Consider the following 15,072-nt stretch of genomic DNA (forward strand, 5'->3'; position numbering starts at 1 on the left):
TGAAAAGTACACTGTGGACACATGTTGAAAACCTTTGACTGACAGGCATGCATGATGAAAAAATGTGGGTTTTCGTGCATATTAAAAAAATCCCTGTAAATGATATAGTTTATGGGGACTCTGAAGAGAGAGAGAGACCGCTTGGGAGGATGGTCAGTGCTGGACTTGGTTGGGCCTTGAAGAATGGGCAGGATTCAGATAGAAAGGCCCTGGGTGGGGGCAAGTTCTGAATGTCATTCTGTGTGGAACCCAGCGTACAAGCAGTAGGTTTTAAGATCGAAGTGGCAACCGGGGTCCCACCCTTGAACTCTAGGTGAGCAGTAGAGACTCTTTCTGTAGACAGTGGGGGGTGGAGGTGACTGGGAATTTTTGACTGGGGGAGGGAGTGGGATGAGTTTGCATCAACAATCCAGCCCTCTAATAAGCTCTGAACGAGGGCCCTTGGTTAATCAATGAATAATATTAACTTGGTGGCCGGAATGATTTTTTAGTAAATGCTGCCATGTCGACAAGTTATTATGTATATTTATTATATATTTATATGTACTTATTGGTATATATTTATAAATGTACACACATATTTATGTATAGTATAGTTATTATATTATCCTGTATAGTATTGCCTATAGTAGAGTTGTATAGATATACATATATAGGTATTTATTTCCGTTAATGAGAATGATTTGGTTGGACTTACACTGTTTGCTATAGAACAAAAACATTTTTTTCTGATTGCACAGCTGAATTTTAAAATGCTCTATCTGTGTCTCCTAAAGTATGTATTAGGTTGGTGCAAAAGTTATTGCGGGTTTTGCAATTATTTTAAACCTTGGAAACCGCAATTACTTTTGCACCAACCTCATAGTTACGCTTTCTCAGTGACAGCTGTTTAATTGGATTTCCCTGCTCTGGGTAATTTCGAGGTCTTGCCAGCAGCCATCCTGCGCATTGCAGCTGGGCGGTGCAAGATGCTGCCACCAGTGCCCCAGGCACAGACACTATGGCAGAAATACCCTTTTCCCCATCTGTGTTTGTAAGACGGTCTCTTTCATGCCAGCGGAACTATTTTCGGAAGATGAGTCACGTCACATTTTGGCCTCATTACAGTTTTAAGTTGTAACTGGTGCTGGTTTGCCTGGAGGTGTAAACAGAAATTTTATCTTCATTTGCATATGGAAAGACCTGGGACTGGAAAAGTGCTTTCTATTCTTGAGTTCTGTTTTAGGCCGTGAACAGGGAGGTGAACAAGATATGTATCAAAATTCCAATTTCGTTTTATTAAAAGTGTGCTTCCAAAAGAATACCCATTACTTCTGGCTGTGCCTCCGTTTCCAAACACAGGTGGAGGTCAAAGAACTTAATGTCTTATTATTACAAGCAGATGAGTCTGTAAAACAAACAAACACTGTGCTTTCGCTATTGAAGCAACGTGAAAAGGGAGAGCAGATGTTAAATTACTGTCTGCAGTTTTAAGAAACAGAAGGGACAAGATTATTCAAAGTTTAGGTACAGATGATAAAGTAACGTGCAGCGATTCTGCATTTAAATCACAGCGTGAAAACAATGTAAACAGATGACAGTGAATTTGTTATTTGCTCTACGCCCATTTTGGTGGCCGTATTTTTTGGATAGAATGACAACCTTTCTGATCTGCTAAAAGTAAGACCCCCCCCCCCCACCTCACTGGACATGTACTTTAAAAAATTATTTTCTCGTTCAACTGTGGGTTGGTCCTTTCCATTTGGTTCATCTCACTCATGTCATTTAAGGAGATTTAGTAATTTTTAAGTAGGATTCCTTAATTAATAATAAATTGAATGTGTTGTGAGATCTTTGATTCTAAAGTGCTGATTTGAAAATATTAGTGATTTGAGGGTGCTTAAGCAGCTTTGCCAATTCGATTGCATCCAGATTCAAGGCAAAATCTGGCCTTGAGTTCTGTCAACCTGTTGGAATCTTCCAGCTGTGACAAGTGACTTTTTTCTCATGTTGAGACTATCTTTTATCTTCTCTTGATTATCCAGTGACTGCCTCATTAACTATCCCAGGTCTGTACTTTCAGAAATGTAAATTGAGTGGGTCTGGGGCGGGGACTGAGCACTTATTTCAAAAAACAAAACAAAAGCAACCAAGAAGTTCTCCAGATGATTCTGATGTTCTAAGAGGACGTGGTGGTTTGAAACCCAAACGTCGACATAGACACAGTCTCTGAAGTTCTCTGTGTTTGGAAGTTGTTAACTGGATTTAACCATTGCATCTGCGCAGTGTGACTGAAACGAGACAACGACTGAAGCTTGAGGAGCATGTTGCTGGATTTCATGTGTCCCCTTTTGTCTCCTCAGCCATCATGTATGTCATGGGAGCACTTGGTCCTGCAGTGGGATATTTGTTAGGTGGACTTCTGATTGGTTTTTATGTTGATCCCAGAAACCCGGTTCACCTAGACCAGAATGACCCTCGCTTCATTGGAAACTGGTAAGAACACTAAATGTTTCATTTCACTTAGGATTCATGATAGCGTCAGAGTACCCTTGTCGGAGGAATAAAAATTTCCCCAGTGGGAAGATGAAAAATAGTTACAAGTCACCAAGAGGCGGTGGTAGGCAAACATAAGAATCCCCCCAAATTACCCCTGTCCTAACCTCCAGGACCTATGAATGTGCCACTTTGCAGGGCAAAAGGGACTTGGCAGAGGGAATTAAGTTAAGGATCTGAAGGTGGGGAGATTATTCTGGGTGACCCCCGGAGGACCCACTATAATCACAAGTGGGACCCACTATAATCATAAGGGTAAGACAGAAGCAGGAGGGTCAGAGAAGGAGAAAGGGATGTGATTGAGGCAGAGGCGGGAGTGATGTGTTTGAAGATGGCGGAAGGGACCACGGGCCATGGAGTGCAGGTGGACACCAGCAGCTGGAAAAACAAGGAAATAGATTCTCCCCTAGACCCTCCTGTAGGAATGCAGCCCGCCAACCCATTTTAGACGTCTGTCCTCCAGAACTATAAGATAGTGCTTGTGTGTGGTTTTCAGCCGCTGAGTGTGTGTTGATGTGTGATCGCAGCAACCGGAAACTAAGAGCGAGGGTTTGGGGACATCAACGTAGTCCCCATTCTTTCAGACGGATGCGTTTGTTTCCTTTATAGGAGAATGGGGGAAATGGGTGATGTGGCCATGTTGGGACTTCCCTCTACTTTAATCAGAGCTTTCATGATCTTTTCTGTGCCTTTAAAAAATGCATTCTTTCCATTTCCTTATTATGTTGTGTTTCTGCTTTGTCCACCCTCCCCCAGTGCCCAGAGCTCCAGCTCTACTTTGCCATCGTCACCCTCTCAGTGAATCAGACGGTTTAGTCAGCAACAGTTCATTTCTCTATGTGTGCTGGAGATTTAGCTGCTCTCTCCCTTGCTGGCCTGTAATTGTCTTGCTAAATAAGTAACGTCTAGGACTTAGAAAGAGAACTCCACTGTGGATGTTAGGTTATTTATCCAAATAGCCAGGGCTGTGTCTGAGTTCTTCATAGCCCTCAACTTGAACATGAGGTTTTATTCCCCCCCCACGATTGTAAAAACCAACTGGAAGTATTGGCGTCCCAAATTCATTTAACATGGATTAGAAATAGTAACAGTAATAGGAATTAGTAATTAGATTATTAGTAACATTGATAGTAAATTTTCATTTTATAGCAAAGAGAACACTGCAGTATTAGAAATTAGTGTCAAGTAATTACTTTCTAAAGAGTTCCGTAGAGTACTTGGGTTCTCCCTCTGCTTCATTATAAGATAATAACCTCATAACTCTGAGGTACGTGGGAATAATGCGTACCACTGTCTATTTTCAAAGCAGTTAACAAATATTAATTAGGCTATACAACACTTCTTCCATTCATAAGTAATGCTCTTTGAAGGTGGAAGTGCTCAGAGCTAGATGAGCCTAGCCTGGTAGAATTTCGAAATTGTACAAAAGGAAGTTCCCTTGTCAACATGAGGGGAATCACACAGGAGTTTTAAGTGCTTGACTGATAGTGGAATTTTTTTTATCTTAACTACTGTTTTCTTTGCAGTTTTGAAATAAATCAGAGTAAGGATTTTTTTTTTTGTTGTTGTTGTTGTTCTCAGAAAACTAAGTTATTAAAATATATTTGTGAACAGCCAGTGTATATTCTGTGTTCTGTATAGATGTCTGCCAGAAGGGCATGGTAGCCAGGGCGCGTCTGGAGGGAGAGAGAAAGGAGACCACCTCGGATAGGGAGAAGGAAGGAGGCAGGAGCATTAAGCTCACAAGTGCTTTATACTGTCTTTAAACAGTTTTCTAGTAACCATCAATCCGACTGGTAGCAAAGTGGAGTGAGTAAGAGCGCAGACCCTGAAGCCACAGTCCCCAGGGTTTAAATCCCTGTCTGCCACCTAAGAGCTATGTGACCTTGGAGAAGGTACTTAACTTCTGTCTCTGTTGTTGTCGATGTTTTTTAAATCCATAAAGTGGAAGTAGTTACAGTACCCACTTCATTGGGTTGTTGTGAGGAGTGAATGAGTCCACACAAGTAGAGCTCTGTAGTTCTTGCTGCACGGTGTTAGCTATTATTCAGTCCTTTAATTTCATCAGTGTTCAAAGAGTTTTATTCATTTTAATGGCCCAATATTAGTTCTACAAATGATAAATTTCTCAATATGCAAGCATAAATAGGGGTCTGTTTAAAAATAAATTTTTAAATATATTTTTTGTTTGATATATATATATATATATATATATATATTTTAAATTAGTTTCAGGTGTACAATATAACATAGTGATTAGACATTTACGCCCCCCCACAAAGTGATCACCCCACCAAGTCTACTAGCCCTCTGACATTGTACATATTATAATATCATTGACTATGTTCCTTATGCTGTAGTTGACATTCAGTATTATTTTCTAATAGTTTCAGGTGTACAGCACAGTGGTTAGGCATTTACATAGTCTATGAAGTGATCCCCCCAATAAGTCCAGTACCCTTCTGACTACCTACATAGTCTTTGCAATACTGATTATTGAATTTTATTTATTGAGTACCCCTATTTGTAAGACTGCTACCTTGAACAAAGACATAGTTATTTCATACCTGCCCCGCAGAATGATATGTTTCTCAACAACTGTATGCTGAAAAAGTGAAGGAAGGGGAGAATGAACACTGCTAACATTTACTGGGAACTTTCTATGTGTCAAGCATTATACTAAGAGCTTTATACACATTTGCTTTTACGTCTTATAACAACCATTTATAGTCACTAATATTATGCCCATTTTGCAGATGAGGAAATTGATGCTCAGTGATTTGAGTAACTTGCCCAAAGCCTCAGAGTCCGTGAGAACTGGGGTAAATGGAGTCCAGGGTAGATGTTTCAGTCAATATAGTTAACTGACCCCCTCTTGGTGAACAGTCTCCAAGTAATGGTTCATTAAAAGGAGTTAGGGACCCTGGCTTTTCAGTTTTGGCTCTTCTGTATGTGCCTTCTTCCAACATATAATGCACACTTTCTTGTCTTACTCAGCTTTTCTCAGGGTCCTCTAGCACCATCATTATATCTAACCACCAGCTGTAGACCATTGAAAAATGTGGGCTGGTTAGCTCTGCTTAGAAATATCTCTAAACTTTTAAAAAAAGATTTTTATTAAAATATAGCAAACATACAATATTATATTAGTTTCAGGGGTACACCATAGTGATTCAACATTCATATTCAACTCACTAGAGAAGTGATCACCGCGATAGGTCCGTCCTACTCTGCACCACGCTACCACAGTAAGATTGACTATATTCCCCATGCTGTACATCACATCCCCGTGACTTATTTATTTCATGCCTGGAAATTTGACCCTCTTATTCTCCTTCATCCTCTGCTCCTCCTTTCCCAAACTTTTACATTATTGTTTATTTGCTATAATTCTTCCCCTTCTTCCGTTATTTATTCTTACTTTGGGCTACTATAAGTGTATCTTTAATGTTGGCATGTAATTTCAAGTCAAAGGCTCTGGGTGGGGGTGGTGGGGCCTTGAGTGCATATCTACATAAAAACCAACAAAATAGTACTGAATTGATTGCTGATGGGGCAGGCATTTTATTAGGTCCATTCTATACATTGTCTTACTAATTTTGATGATCACCAAACAGTTATTATTACCCTCCTTTCGGAGGAGAAAGTGGGTTCAGAAAAGTGAAATAAATTTCCTAGGATCTTAGAGCTAGTAAGTGGTAAAGACCAGATAAAAACCCCATTCTGTCTGAAGCCACAGCTCAAGAACCGTCCCTTACACTACGCTGCCTGCCCTCTTGTGGAGAGAACATGAGCGGTCTACGGGCCTGAAGGTTCAGGAGACTTTATAGGGTTTGCAAACATATTCAAGAATGGGCGATGAACAGGGCCCAATAGTAGAGCCCGCATAAGTGGCCAAGTACTAAAAGGGCCAGATATTATAATAGCTGTGTTCCCTGCAGACAGATGACTTGTATTTGTTAAAACCTATTTCTTTCAATTTATTTATTCAAGAAACTTCTTGAGTACCTGACGTGTGTGAGGCACTGATTATATTCTGAATAACTGAGATTGCTGCAAGTCTGCCCTGAGCATCTTCTGAAAATAAAGTCTCTTTCTGATTGTCTTAAAAATCTTTATTTGATACAACTTTAAGCATCTTTGAAAATAGCCTACTGGATTCTTAATGACTGGTTCTCGGAATCAGTCTCTCAGCTTCACTAAGACCTTTGGCAGCTAACAACACTTTAATAGAAACACTCCTTTTATACATGCATTTTCACTTTGCAATTAATCTATAGTCTCCCTGGGTTGAGTTCGACAACACTCATGCTTAAAATGCGGCTTGCATTCCAGGTAAAACTGATGGGAACATGTTGAAACAGAGGATAGCGTCTGAGCGTTTGTGAACTTGGAGGCTTTGAGGACAGAGTTTGGAGTTGAGGAATCCTGGTTAGAAAGTGGTGGCCCTGTTAGGTAGGACCAGTGGCCTCTATTTGTTAAGAAAAAGTTGAAAGGGGACTGAGAAATTGCCCCTGGGGAATTATGTGGGCAAGAAGCCCAAGGCCTTTAATACATGGCTCGAATGCAGGACTAGAAACCGGGTTGTACTGTCTGTATTTGCTTTCTGGTCTCTGCCACATGGCAACCTTAGATGGGTTCAAAGACAGAATCTCAGTTTTGCATCGCTCAAGTTCTACTTCTCCTAGAATTCTTTCTGACACACATTTCCCCTATCTGAACTGTTACAGCATTCATAGTCTATAGGACATGAGCTAATGCTTAACTGTGTACGTTCTTGCATTTCACGGAGACCGTTCTTATATTTTTAGCTCGCTTACAACTAGATTGCAAGTTCTTGAAGCCAGGATCAAATGAAATAAATGTCTTTGATGGCCCTCATGATTAAGTATGGTGAGGGGTCAATACATTCTTAGGTGCTTGTAGAAAAATATTTGCATGCCCTCAGCCATTTAAAATACATTTTCACATGCGATATTAATGGTTTTCTTTTAGGAAAACAGCATCTATATTGGTCCACAAAGCATGCTATAGAGTCTGTATTACTTTTTATTAAATTTATGAGTTAATTGATTTATTATAAAATACACATTGTAGCAGCACTAACACTGTTAACCAGCAGAACTGCCACATATGTGATTAAAAACACTGAATGAAATTCTAGTCAGGTTGTTGATTATAATATTCATTATAATGCGAGTATAGTTATTGGGTAGATTTCTCACTTATACAACAGAGAGGCAGGGTCCCTGTATTTTTCAGTTTGACCGGCTTCCTATTGCTTTCAACTGATGAAGGTAAAAAGTTTTCCCTGGAGAATTTTAGTGCCACAAACTTGTACTTTGCTAAGTTGTTCTCACTCATAATGCAAAAGCCATAAATGCTATTCACATTTCCCAATTTTTTAGGTGGAGTGGATTCCTCCTTTGTGCCATTGCAATGTTTCTTGTGATATTCCCAATGTTTACTTTTCCAAAAAAGCTTCCGCCTCGACACAAGAAAAAGAAAAAGAAAAAATTTTCTGCCGATGCTGTTAGTGATGATGACGTAATGAAGGAGAAATCAAACAATAGTGAACAAGGGGACAAAAAAGTTTCTTCTCTGGGATTTGGAAAGAATGTCCGAGGTAAAGTATATCTTTTTAATGACTATGTGCGCGGTACTTTAGATCAATGTTATGCAAACCGTCATCCCAAGCCAGTACTTCACACCAACAGTTACTGGTCTGCGACAAGGTGAGTACTGCAATTGAGAGTATTTAAGAACCTTTTAAGAAATTTGACAGTTATATTATGCCTGTAAAATCTAGTAGTTAATTGGGCTTATATTTTGTATGTTTTTTAAAAAAATTCATTTTCTAATGTTTCATCTTGAATGGATTTTGCAAAAGTATCAGTACATGATAGACTGGAAATAATAGTGATAATAATAATAATAATAAGAAGAAATGATTCTGTCTCATAGATTGTTTGGGAAGCACTAATTTAGATCCAAAGATACTGATACAAAGATACAGATATGTATCATTTACTATATTTAGAGCTGTCTGAGTTTTACAAAATACTTATTGCATTCTATAATGGATGGGTCGTTTCAGGGGAACGGTGGGTTTGGTAGTATGGCGTGATCCTGTCCTAAGTGTAAACGTACTACTAGACCGGGATCTCATTCAGTAGTGGCTCGTCCAATGTCTGTGCGTGGCCAGAGAGAAGAGCAGCCCGGGGATGGGCCTCCAAACACAATGTAAAAACAGCCAGAAAGTCTCCATGATGTGGATTGGTCTATTTTTTAAAATCTCTATTTCTCTTAAAAATAACTATATTATTAAAGGTAGGTTAGGCAGTTCTCAAACCTAAACAATGTAACTGAATCTTAACGAGCTAAGCTTTGTCTAGTGGTCAGTATATTGGCTGAGTGGCAATAAATCCCTTTAATCTGAAAAACCTACAGTGCTACACTCCCGTTAGTTTCTGCTATTTCCTGAATTTCCTGACTTGATTTTTTTTTTTTTTGAAATTATAAAGCATAATATTTATCAAGTGCTTACATTGGTCAAAGTGCGAAAGGAATTGCGGTTTTTACAATTATTTTTAACCTTGTAAACCGCAATTCCTTTTGCACCAACCTGGTACCTAGGCACATTACCCTCTCACTTTGACTAGGCACGCAGCAAGGCCAAAAACGCACCCGCCCGGCCTAAAAGGAAGTTACTAATATATGCTACACTGTTTCTGCAGCTTAAGGACAATAATGGCTAGATTGGACTATTTTTAAAGTCTGTATTTGTTCAAAGCCAGTGAAGTGATATTTCATTGGAAATGCTTCTTCTCTATTAAGTTTTAGATTTGCCTCCCCCACCCTCCCCCAATCATTTGGTTACAACGTGTGCTTTTGGACCTGTCAGAATTACTTCTGCTTTCATAACATAAAGAATTCTCTGGATGCCATTGTATCCTGAGCTCTTACCCCGTGGACCAGCCCATCATTTTTCACAGACGTATTGTGGACCACGACCAGGGAGTGACTTTTTCAGTGTCGCTGGGAGCAAGGTTGATGTTAAGGAATTTACAATCCAGCGATAGACTTAGCATCTCAATTTATGGAGAATATAAAGTAGATGAAAGGGGAGAAATAGGCAAGCTAAAATTGTATATTTTATAGCTGAGGAATGGATGACTCAAAGGTGAAAGATATGCTCTGTTGGAGAGTAGACAAAAGAGAGAGAGAGAGAGAGAGAGAGAGAGAGAGAGAGAGAGAGAGAGAGAAGGGAGATATTAAATACCAACAGTGGAGACGACTGTTGATAGGATTGGAGTTGTTTTGGAGGAGGCAGTGTAGACGGTGCTGTCAATGCCCCATCCATACTCCAGACCTTTCCGTCTTCATGGCGGAGGCTTGCCAGTGGCCAGTGCTTGCATCATTTGTCTGAAGTTTTGCTTTGTGGACTGGGAAACTGCTTGGCTCCTGCTTACGGCAGGTTCAAGTGCCAAGGAATGAGCACCCTGGCCCCCCCACTCCCAAAGCAGTGTTCAGCGATGGCTGACAAAGCCCAGCTCCCTCACCTCATGGGGGAGACAGTGTTTCCTTGTATTCCTACTTCCTTTGTAGGCTGACCTCTCTGTGTACATCACGGCCACACACCCTGTCTAGCATTTCCTGAACCAAACCAACCATCTGGACTTGAATCCTTCTCTCCGACCTGCTTCCGGGGAGCGGGGCAGGGAGACATGCACTTAGGTAGGCAGGTTCCAAAGTGATACAAGCCATCACAGAGTTTGACACTTACTTTTTCAAAATTGAATCTATACACGATTTTGTCGGCTCTCTTCTTGTACTGCTAGGGATGGCTCTCGGCTGTTTTTTCTCTGCTCAGGTTCATGGTTCAGGGTATTTTCTTTTCAAAGAAAGAATCAAAGGAGTCTTTTAACAGGGATGGGCAGTTGGTGTATAAAATCTGTTTCCATTCTAATTTTCTTGTTAGTATTTTTGACAAATTCTCAACCTTCTTAATTGGTGCCTTAATCATGATGGCGGATCTCAACTTCTGCGACTAAACCCGATTAGGACACAGAGCTGGTTCATTTTATTACTTCCACTTGTGCTGGAGTCTCTAATTGTATCTAGACTGGAACTTCAAGAGACCCTTCCTCCTGTTAAAAAGGAACCCTGTTTTAATGGGATTATAACATGAAAATATTCTGCTAAAAATGATTCAAATGATGTCAATGATATTGGAATAATATATTCAATTAGAATCTATAAAGTTAATTCATATTTATCTTGCACATGTTGATTTCCTTTCCAACATCTAATAGCTATCACCTAGAGAAAATGAAATTAGAACTATAGTCTAATATTTAACCTGATTTTCAAAAGAACAAATGAAATCTCTGGGAACCATTCCACTGTTGACATAACTTGTATGTTATGATGTAACTTTCATCAGTGAAAGTCATTATTAAGGTCTTAAATTAACGAATGGTTACTAAGATTTCCTTTTGAGTCAAATCTGAGTTTGAGTCCCAGATCTTTTCTCCCTTGTTCTGTTTTCTGGAGCAAGGCTTGTTTGGGTCTTTATTTTATATATGAAATTTGGATACCAAGATGAGCTTCTTCAGGGAGGAGGTGGAAAGATAACAATAATTAATAACACAATACTTTCTTAGTAAAATAATACTTTCTTAAACAGAAAATGATTTGGCCCATGCTGAATGGCACCCTTTTGGAAAATTCTGTTGCTGAGAATACCGGGAGAAAATATTTTTCAGTTTCCGCCTCCACATTTTTTTTTTCGTTTTTTTTTTTTTTCGCCTCCACGTTTTAATGATAGACATTGGGAGAATCTGACTCACTGTTTCTAGATTCTTATTATAAATTATGCAGGAATAAGACTGTTTTAAAACACCGCAAAGGAGAAAGGAGCATTTTAAGTGTGTCTGCATCACCTTTCCATAAAGAGATTAACATTGATTGCCTCAAAATCTTACTGATAAAAATAAACACTTAAAATATTTAAGTGGATCAATTTTCCTGAGGTTTAAGGTCCAGCATCTTAAAATCTTCCCAATTCAACTTGGTCTTTTCCTAAATAGAAAACTTTTGATGGCAGTTAATCATAAGAATTTTATTTTTGTATCTACTTTTAATTTTTTAAGCTTAATTGCATAGCATTATAAATTAATATAAAACGTAGCCTATTTTTTCTCTGCTAGATTTTGTCTGTGTTGGGGTGCAGTATGTTTACAATACTAACTAAAGGAGTTACTCTGAGGTAAGGAATGGATTTAAGGAGGCTATTGAAAGTTACAGAATTTTGGTCACTACAGGATTATATTGTCATCATTTAATTCAACAATTATTTGCTCTATAGAAGGTGTTGTACTCCATGCTGAGGCAGACGTGAAGGTGAGTGAGCCAGGATTTGCCCTCATAAAGCTTACAGTCTACTGAGGGAGCCAGAACAAGCACAGATGGAAATATGTTAAAGACCGTAAAGGAGGCTAGAGACAGTGGGGTGAGGTTCAAAAGCAGGTGAGGGGACATCTAGTTGAGGGATCAGGAGAGGGTTCATGGAGGAGATGAGATTGGTGATGAGCCTTGGAAGACTGGGAGGATTTCAGTAGGTGGAGGGGGGATGGTGGGAGTATTCCAGTCAGAGAGAGCCAAGGCCAGAAGGTCAGACTGGGTACATGTATTTGAAAATGGTTGGTGTGCTGGATTCGTGTGGCAGAGGCCTGGGTGATGAGGTTGGGAAGGCAAGGTAGGGCCATATTGTGCAGCGAGAGCTTGAGTTAATATCCTTTAAGGGAATTTGTCCCTAATGGGCAGTGGGGCGGTCTGAGTAGACGCTTGGCAGTCCTCTCTCCATCACGTGGATTAGGGAGGGAAAGGAGTGGAATGGAAGGAGGGGGCCCAGGTGGAAAGCCCAAGTGAGAGGTGATGATGGTTTTGGCGGCTAGAGAAGGAAAGGACAGAAGCCTTCGAAACTCAGCTCCCTGCTTCTCTCCTGTCTTCTTTCATTTGCTCTCAACTCAGCAGCCAGAAGGATCCTGTTAAAATGCTAGTCCTCTGCTCAAAGCTTCCGTGGTCTTCCCTCTCACGCACAGAAAAGTCCCTTCCCTATATGACCTACTGGGGCTAACTCCTCGTTACCTGTTTGACCCCATCTCCTTCTTGCTGTCCCATTTGTTTGTTCTTTTTCAACCACTTTGGGGTCCTCAAACATGCTAGGCATACTCTCACCTCAGGACCTTTGCACTTGCCATTTCTGGTCTGGGAATGCTGTCCCCCAGATCCCCTCACTTTGAGATGCAACTCCAATGGTCCCTTCTCAATGAGGCCTTGCTTAACCCCTTATTGAAAAATCTCTCCTCTCCTCTCCAAAGCTTCTTCCCTCCTTCTCTCTTTATTCTTCTCTTTAGCATCCATCCCTCTCTAACATACTATGTACTTTACTTGTTTATATTATTTATTGTCTCCACAATGAGAAAGTGAGCTCCATGAAGGCTGTTTTTTTGTCCATTCATGTTCCCTGATGAATTCACACCACCTAATAGGTACTCAGTACATATTTGATGAATGAATTATTGAATGAGGAGGAAGGAAGAAAGAGGTTGCGTCTACAGGATGTGGCAACTGATACGGGAATGATGGGGAGGGAGGTACCAAAGGTGGCTTCAGGGTTTCAACCTCAGGTAATGAGGAGAGGAACTAGCTGAGAGGGGCAGAAGGAATCACTTCTGAATCGGAGTTGCCTAAGAGCATCCAGAACCATTACATCTGGCCCATAGCTAGTTTTAGAACGAGTGTAGCGTGGAATATATTAGGGTCAATCCTTGACTCAGCAAAGAGGGGTGACCAAAAGCCATGTGACGAGGCCATGTCATCTTAGCCTTCTTGCATATTGCCTTTGCGCCTTTGCTGAGTTGCACTTTAGTTTTATGTTTGCAGCTTTTATTGAAAGCTGTTACTTGGATTTCCCATATTTGCCATAGGAGCATGGCTCAGTGCCCTCTAAATAAAACCTGATTGTTTGAGAACGGTGGTTCTCAACCTTAGTCTGCTAGGAAGTATCACGAGGGCTTCCTAACACCCCGAGTGCTGGGCCAGGCCTGGGTGGCCTGGGGTGTGGCCGGAGAACCTGCATTTTTAATAAGTTCCCAGGTGTTACTAGCATTGGTGGTCCAGAGACCACGCTGTGAAAATATCTGCTCTAGCACAAAGGGAAAGTTTTGTTTTCTAGGAAGAAATGAGAATGTTTCTGCTAAGGATGATTATACAACTTTAAGCTTTTGGAATCAAATCTGAACCCCAGGAAGGATCTTATAGATATATTTAATTCTTTTCTCTGGTTTCAATGTTCTGCTGTACTTAGGTCTTCTCTATTTCTAATTCTTTGTTTCATTCCTCTTTTACATTTAGTTTGTTGTATGTATGTTTTCTTGTGATAAGCAGAACGTTTAGATTTGGACCTACAGCTGATGAGGTAAAAGGTAAATAGTAATAGGCCTGGCAAAGAATTCCTAAAAAAGAAAGCACTTTCTTTATACTCAGTGCAAATTGACTGTGGAGTTACTCACCAGAGTAGTATCTACCTAGAAAGAGATATAAAAGTACTCATTTGTTCCGCATTTGAACAAGCAGCATACTACTTACTATGGCCGGTAACCACTAATTGAGTATTTTGGGGTCCGATGGCCCCCTTTTCTGTCCACCGTCTGCAGGTAAGTAGCTCAGGAGCGCCATGTACTCACCCAGAGGTGGCTGGTGTGCCCGGTTCGTCCAGTTCCTTCTGCGTTTTTATTGGCCAGCAGGAAATGCCTTTGCCCGTATGTGTGGAATTCTTTCAGGGGGATCCCAAGTGATCATTAGTTTTAAAGAAAATGAGCAGGAATGAAATGAAATGAAAATGAGCAGGGCAGTTGGGTCCTATGTGGGCCATGTTACATATGAAGAGCAAGTTTGGTTTTGCTTTTATAGAAAGACATGACTAAAAATAGTTTGATGTGGGCCTTTGAGCCACAGCCTTTTGAGCCACTCCTTTTGCTCAGGCCCACTCCTAACTCTTTGGAGTATACCATCTCTTCTAATAAACTTCTCTTTCTCTACTTAAAAAAAGAAATAGTTTGATGTTCCTGGGTAACAGTCATCGAAAACTTGTATCCGCTATATGGCCATGCAGTATACAGGATGGTGCAAGACATATAGGCCCTACAGGAAGTTATTAGGAGTTCTCTGCATGGTGATGGTGTTTCCACCAGCTTGTTGATGCACCAGAAGGCTGAAGAGGATACAAATAGTCAGAACTAAAAGATTAGAGGTAAAGGAAAAACAAAATACTTACCTTAAGTGCTTATAAAAGAAGGGACTCAAGGAATTTTGTGGAGAAATGTGAAAGGAAGTGGTTCTATAATTTGTACAGGATTTTAGTTTATGGAGGACACTGAGTGGTGACAGGGAGAGGTTAATGCCATTGAAAGAAGAATTTGTTACTTACATTTCCCAAGAGAAGGTAGCACAGTATGCCATGTGCTACCA

The 15,072-nt window shown here is 40.3% G+C and overlaps 1 protein-coding gene across 1 annotated transcript in view; it reads left to right on the forward strand.

Annotated features, from left to right (window-relative positions):
* SLCO5A1 (solute carrier organic anion transporter family member 5A1) overlaps window positions 1-15,072 on the forward strand; it is a 115,434-nt gene that overhangs the window by 42,185 nt on the left and 58,177 nt on the right. Inside the window, exons 3-4 of the mRNA XM_019726176.3 lie at window positions 2,343-2,475; window positions 7,944-8,161. Coding sequence (XP_019581735.3) covers window positions 2,343-2,475; window positions 7,944-8,161 — 351 coding nt within the window. The remainder of the gene's footprint in view (window positions 1-2,342; window positions 2,476-7,943; window positions 8,162-15,072) is intronic.

Source organism: Rhinolophus sinicus, chromosome 7 (genome assembly GCF_057876585.1).
Source record: "Rhinolophus sinicus isolate RSI-liver-muscle chromosome 7, RSI-T2T, whole genome shotgun sequence".
NCBI lineage: Eukaryota > Metazoa > Chordata > Mammalia > Chiroptera > Rhinolophidae > Rhinolophus > Rhinolophus sinicus.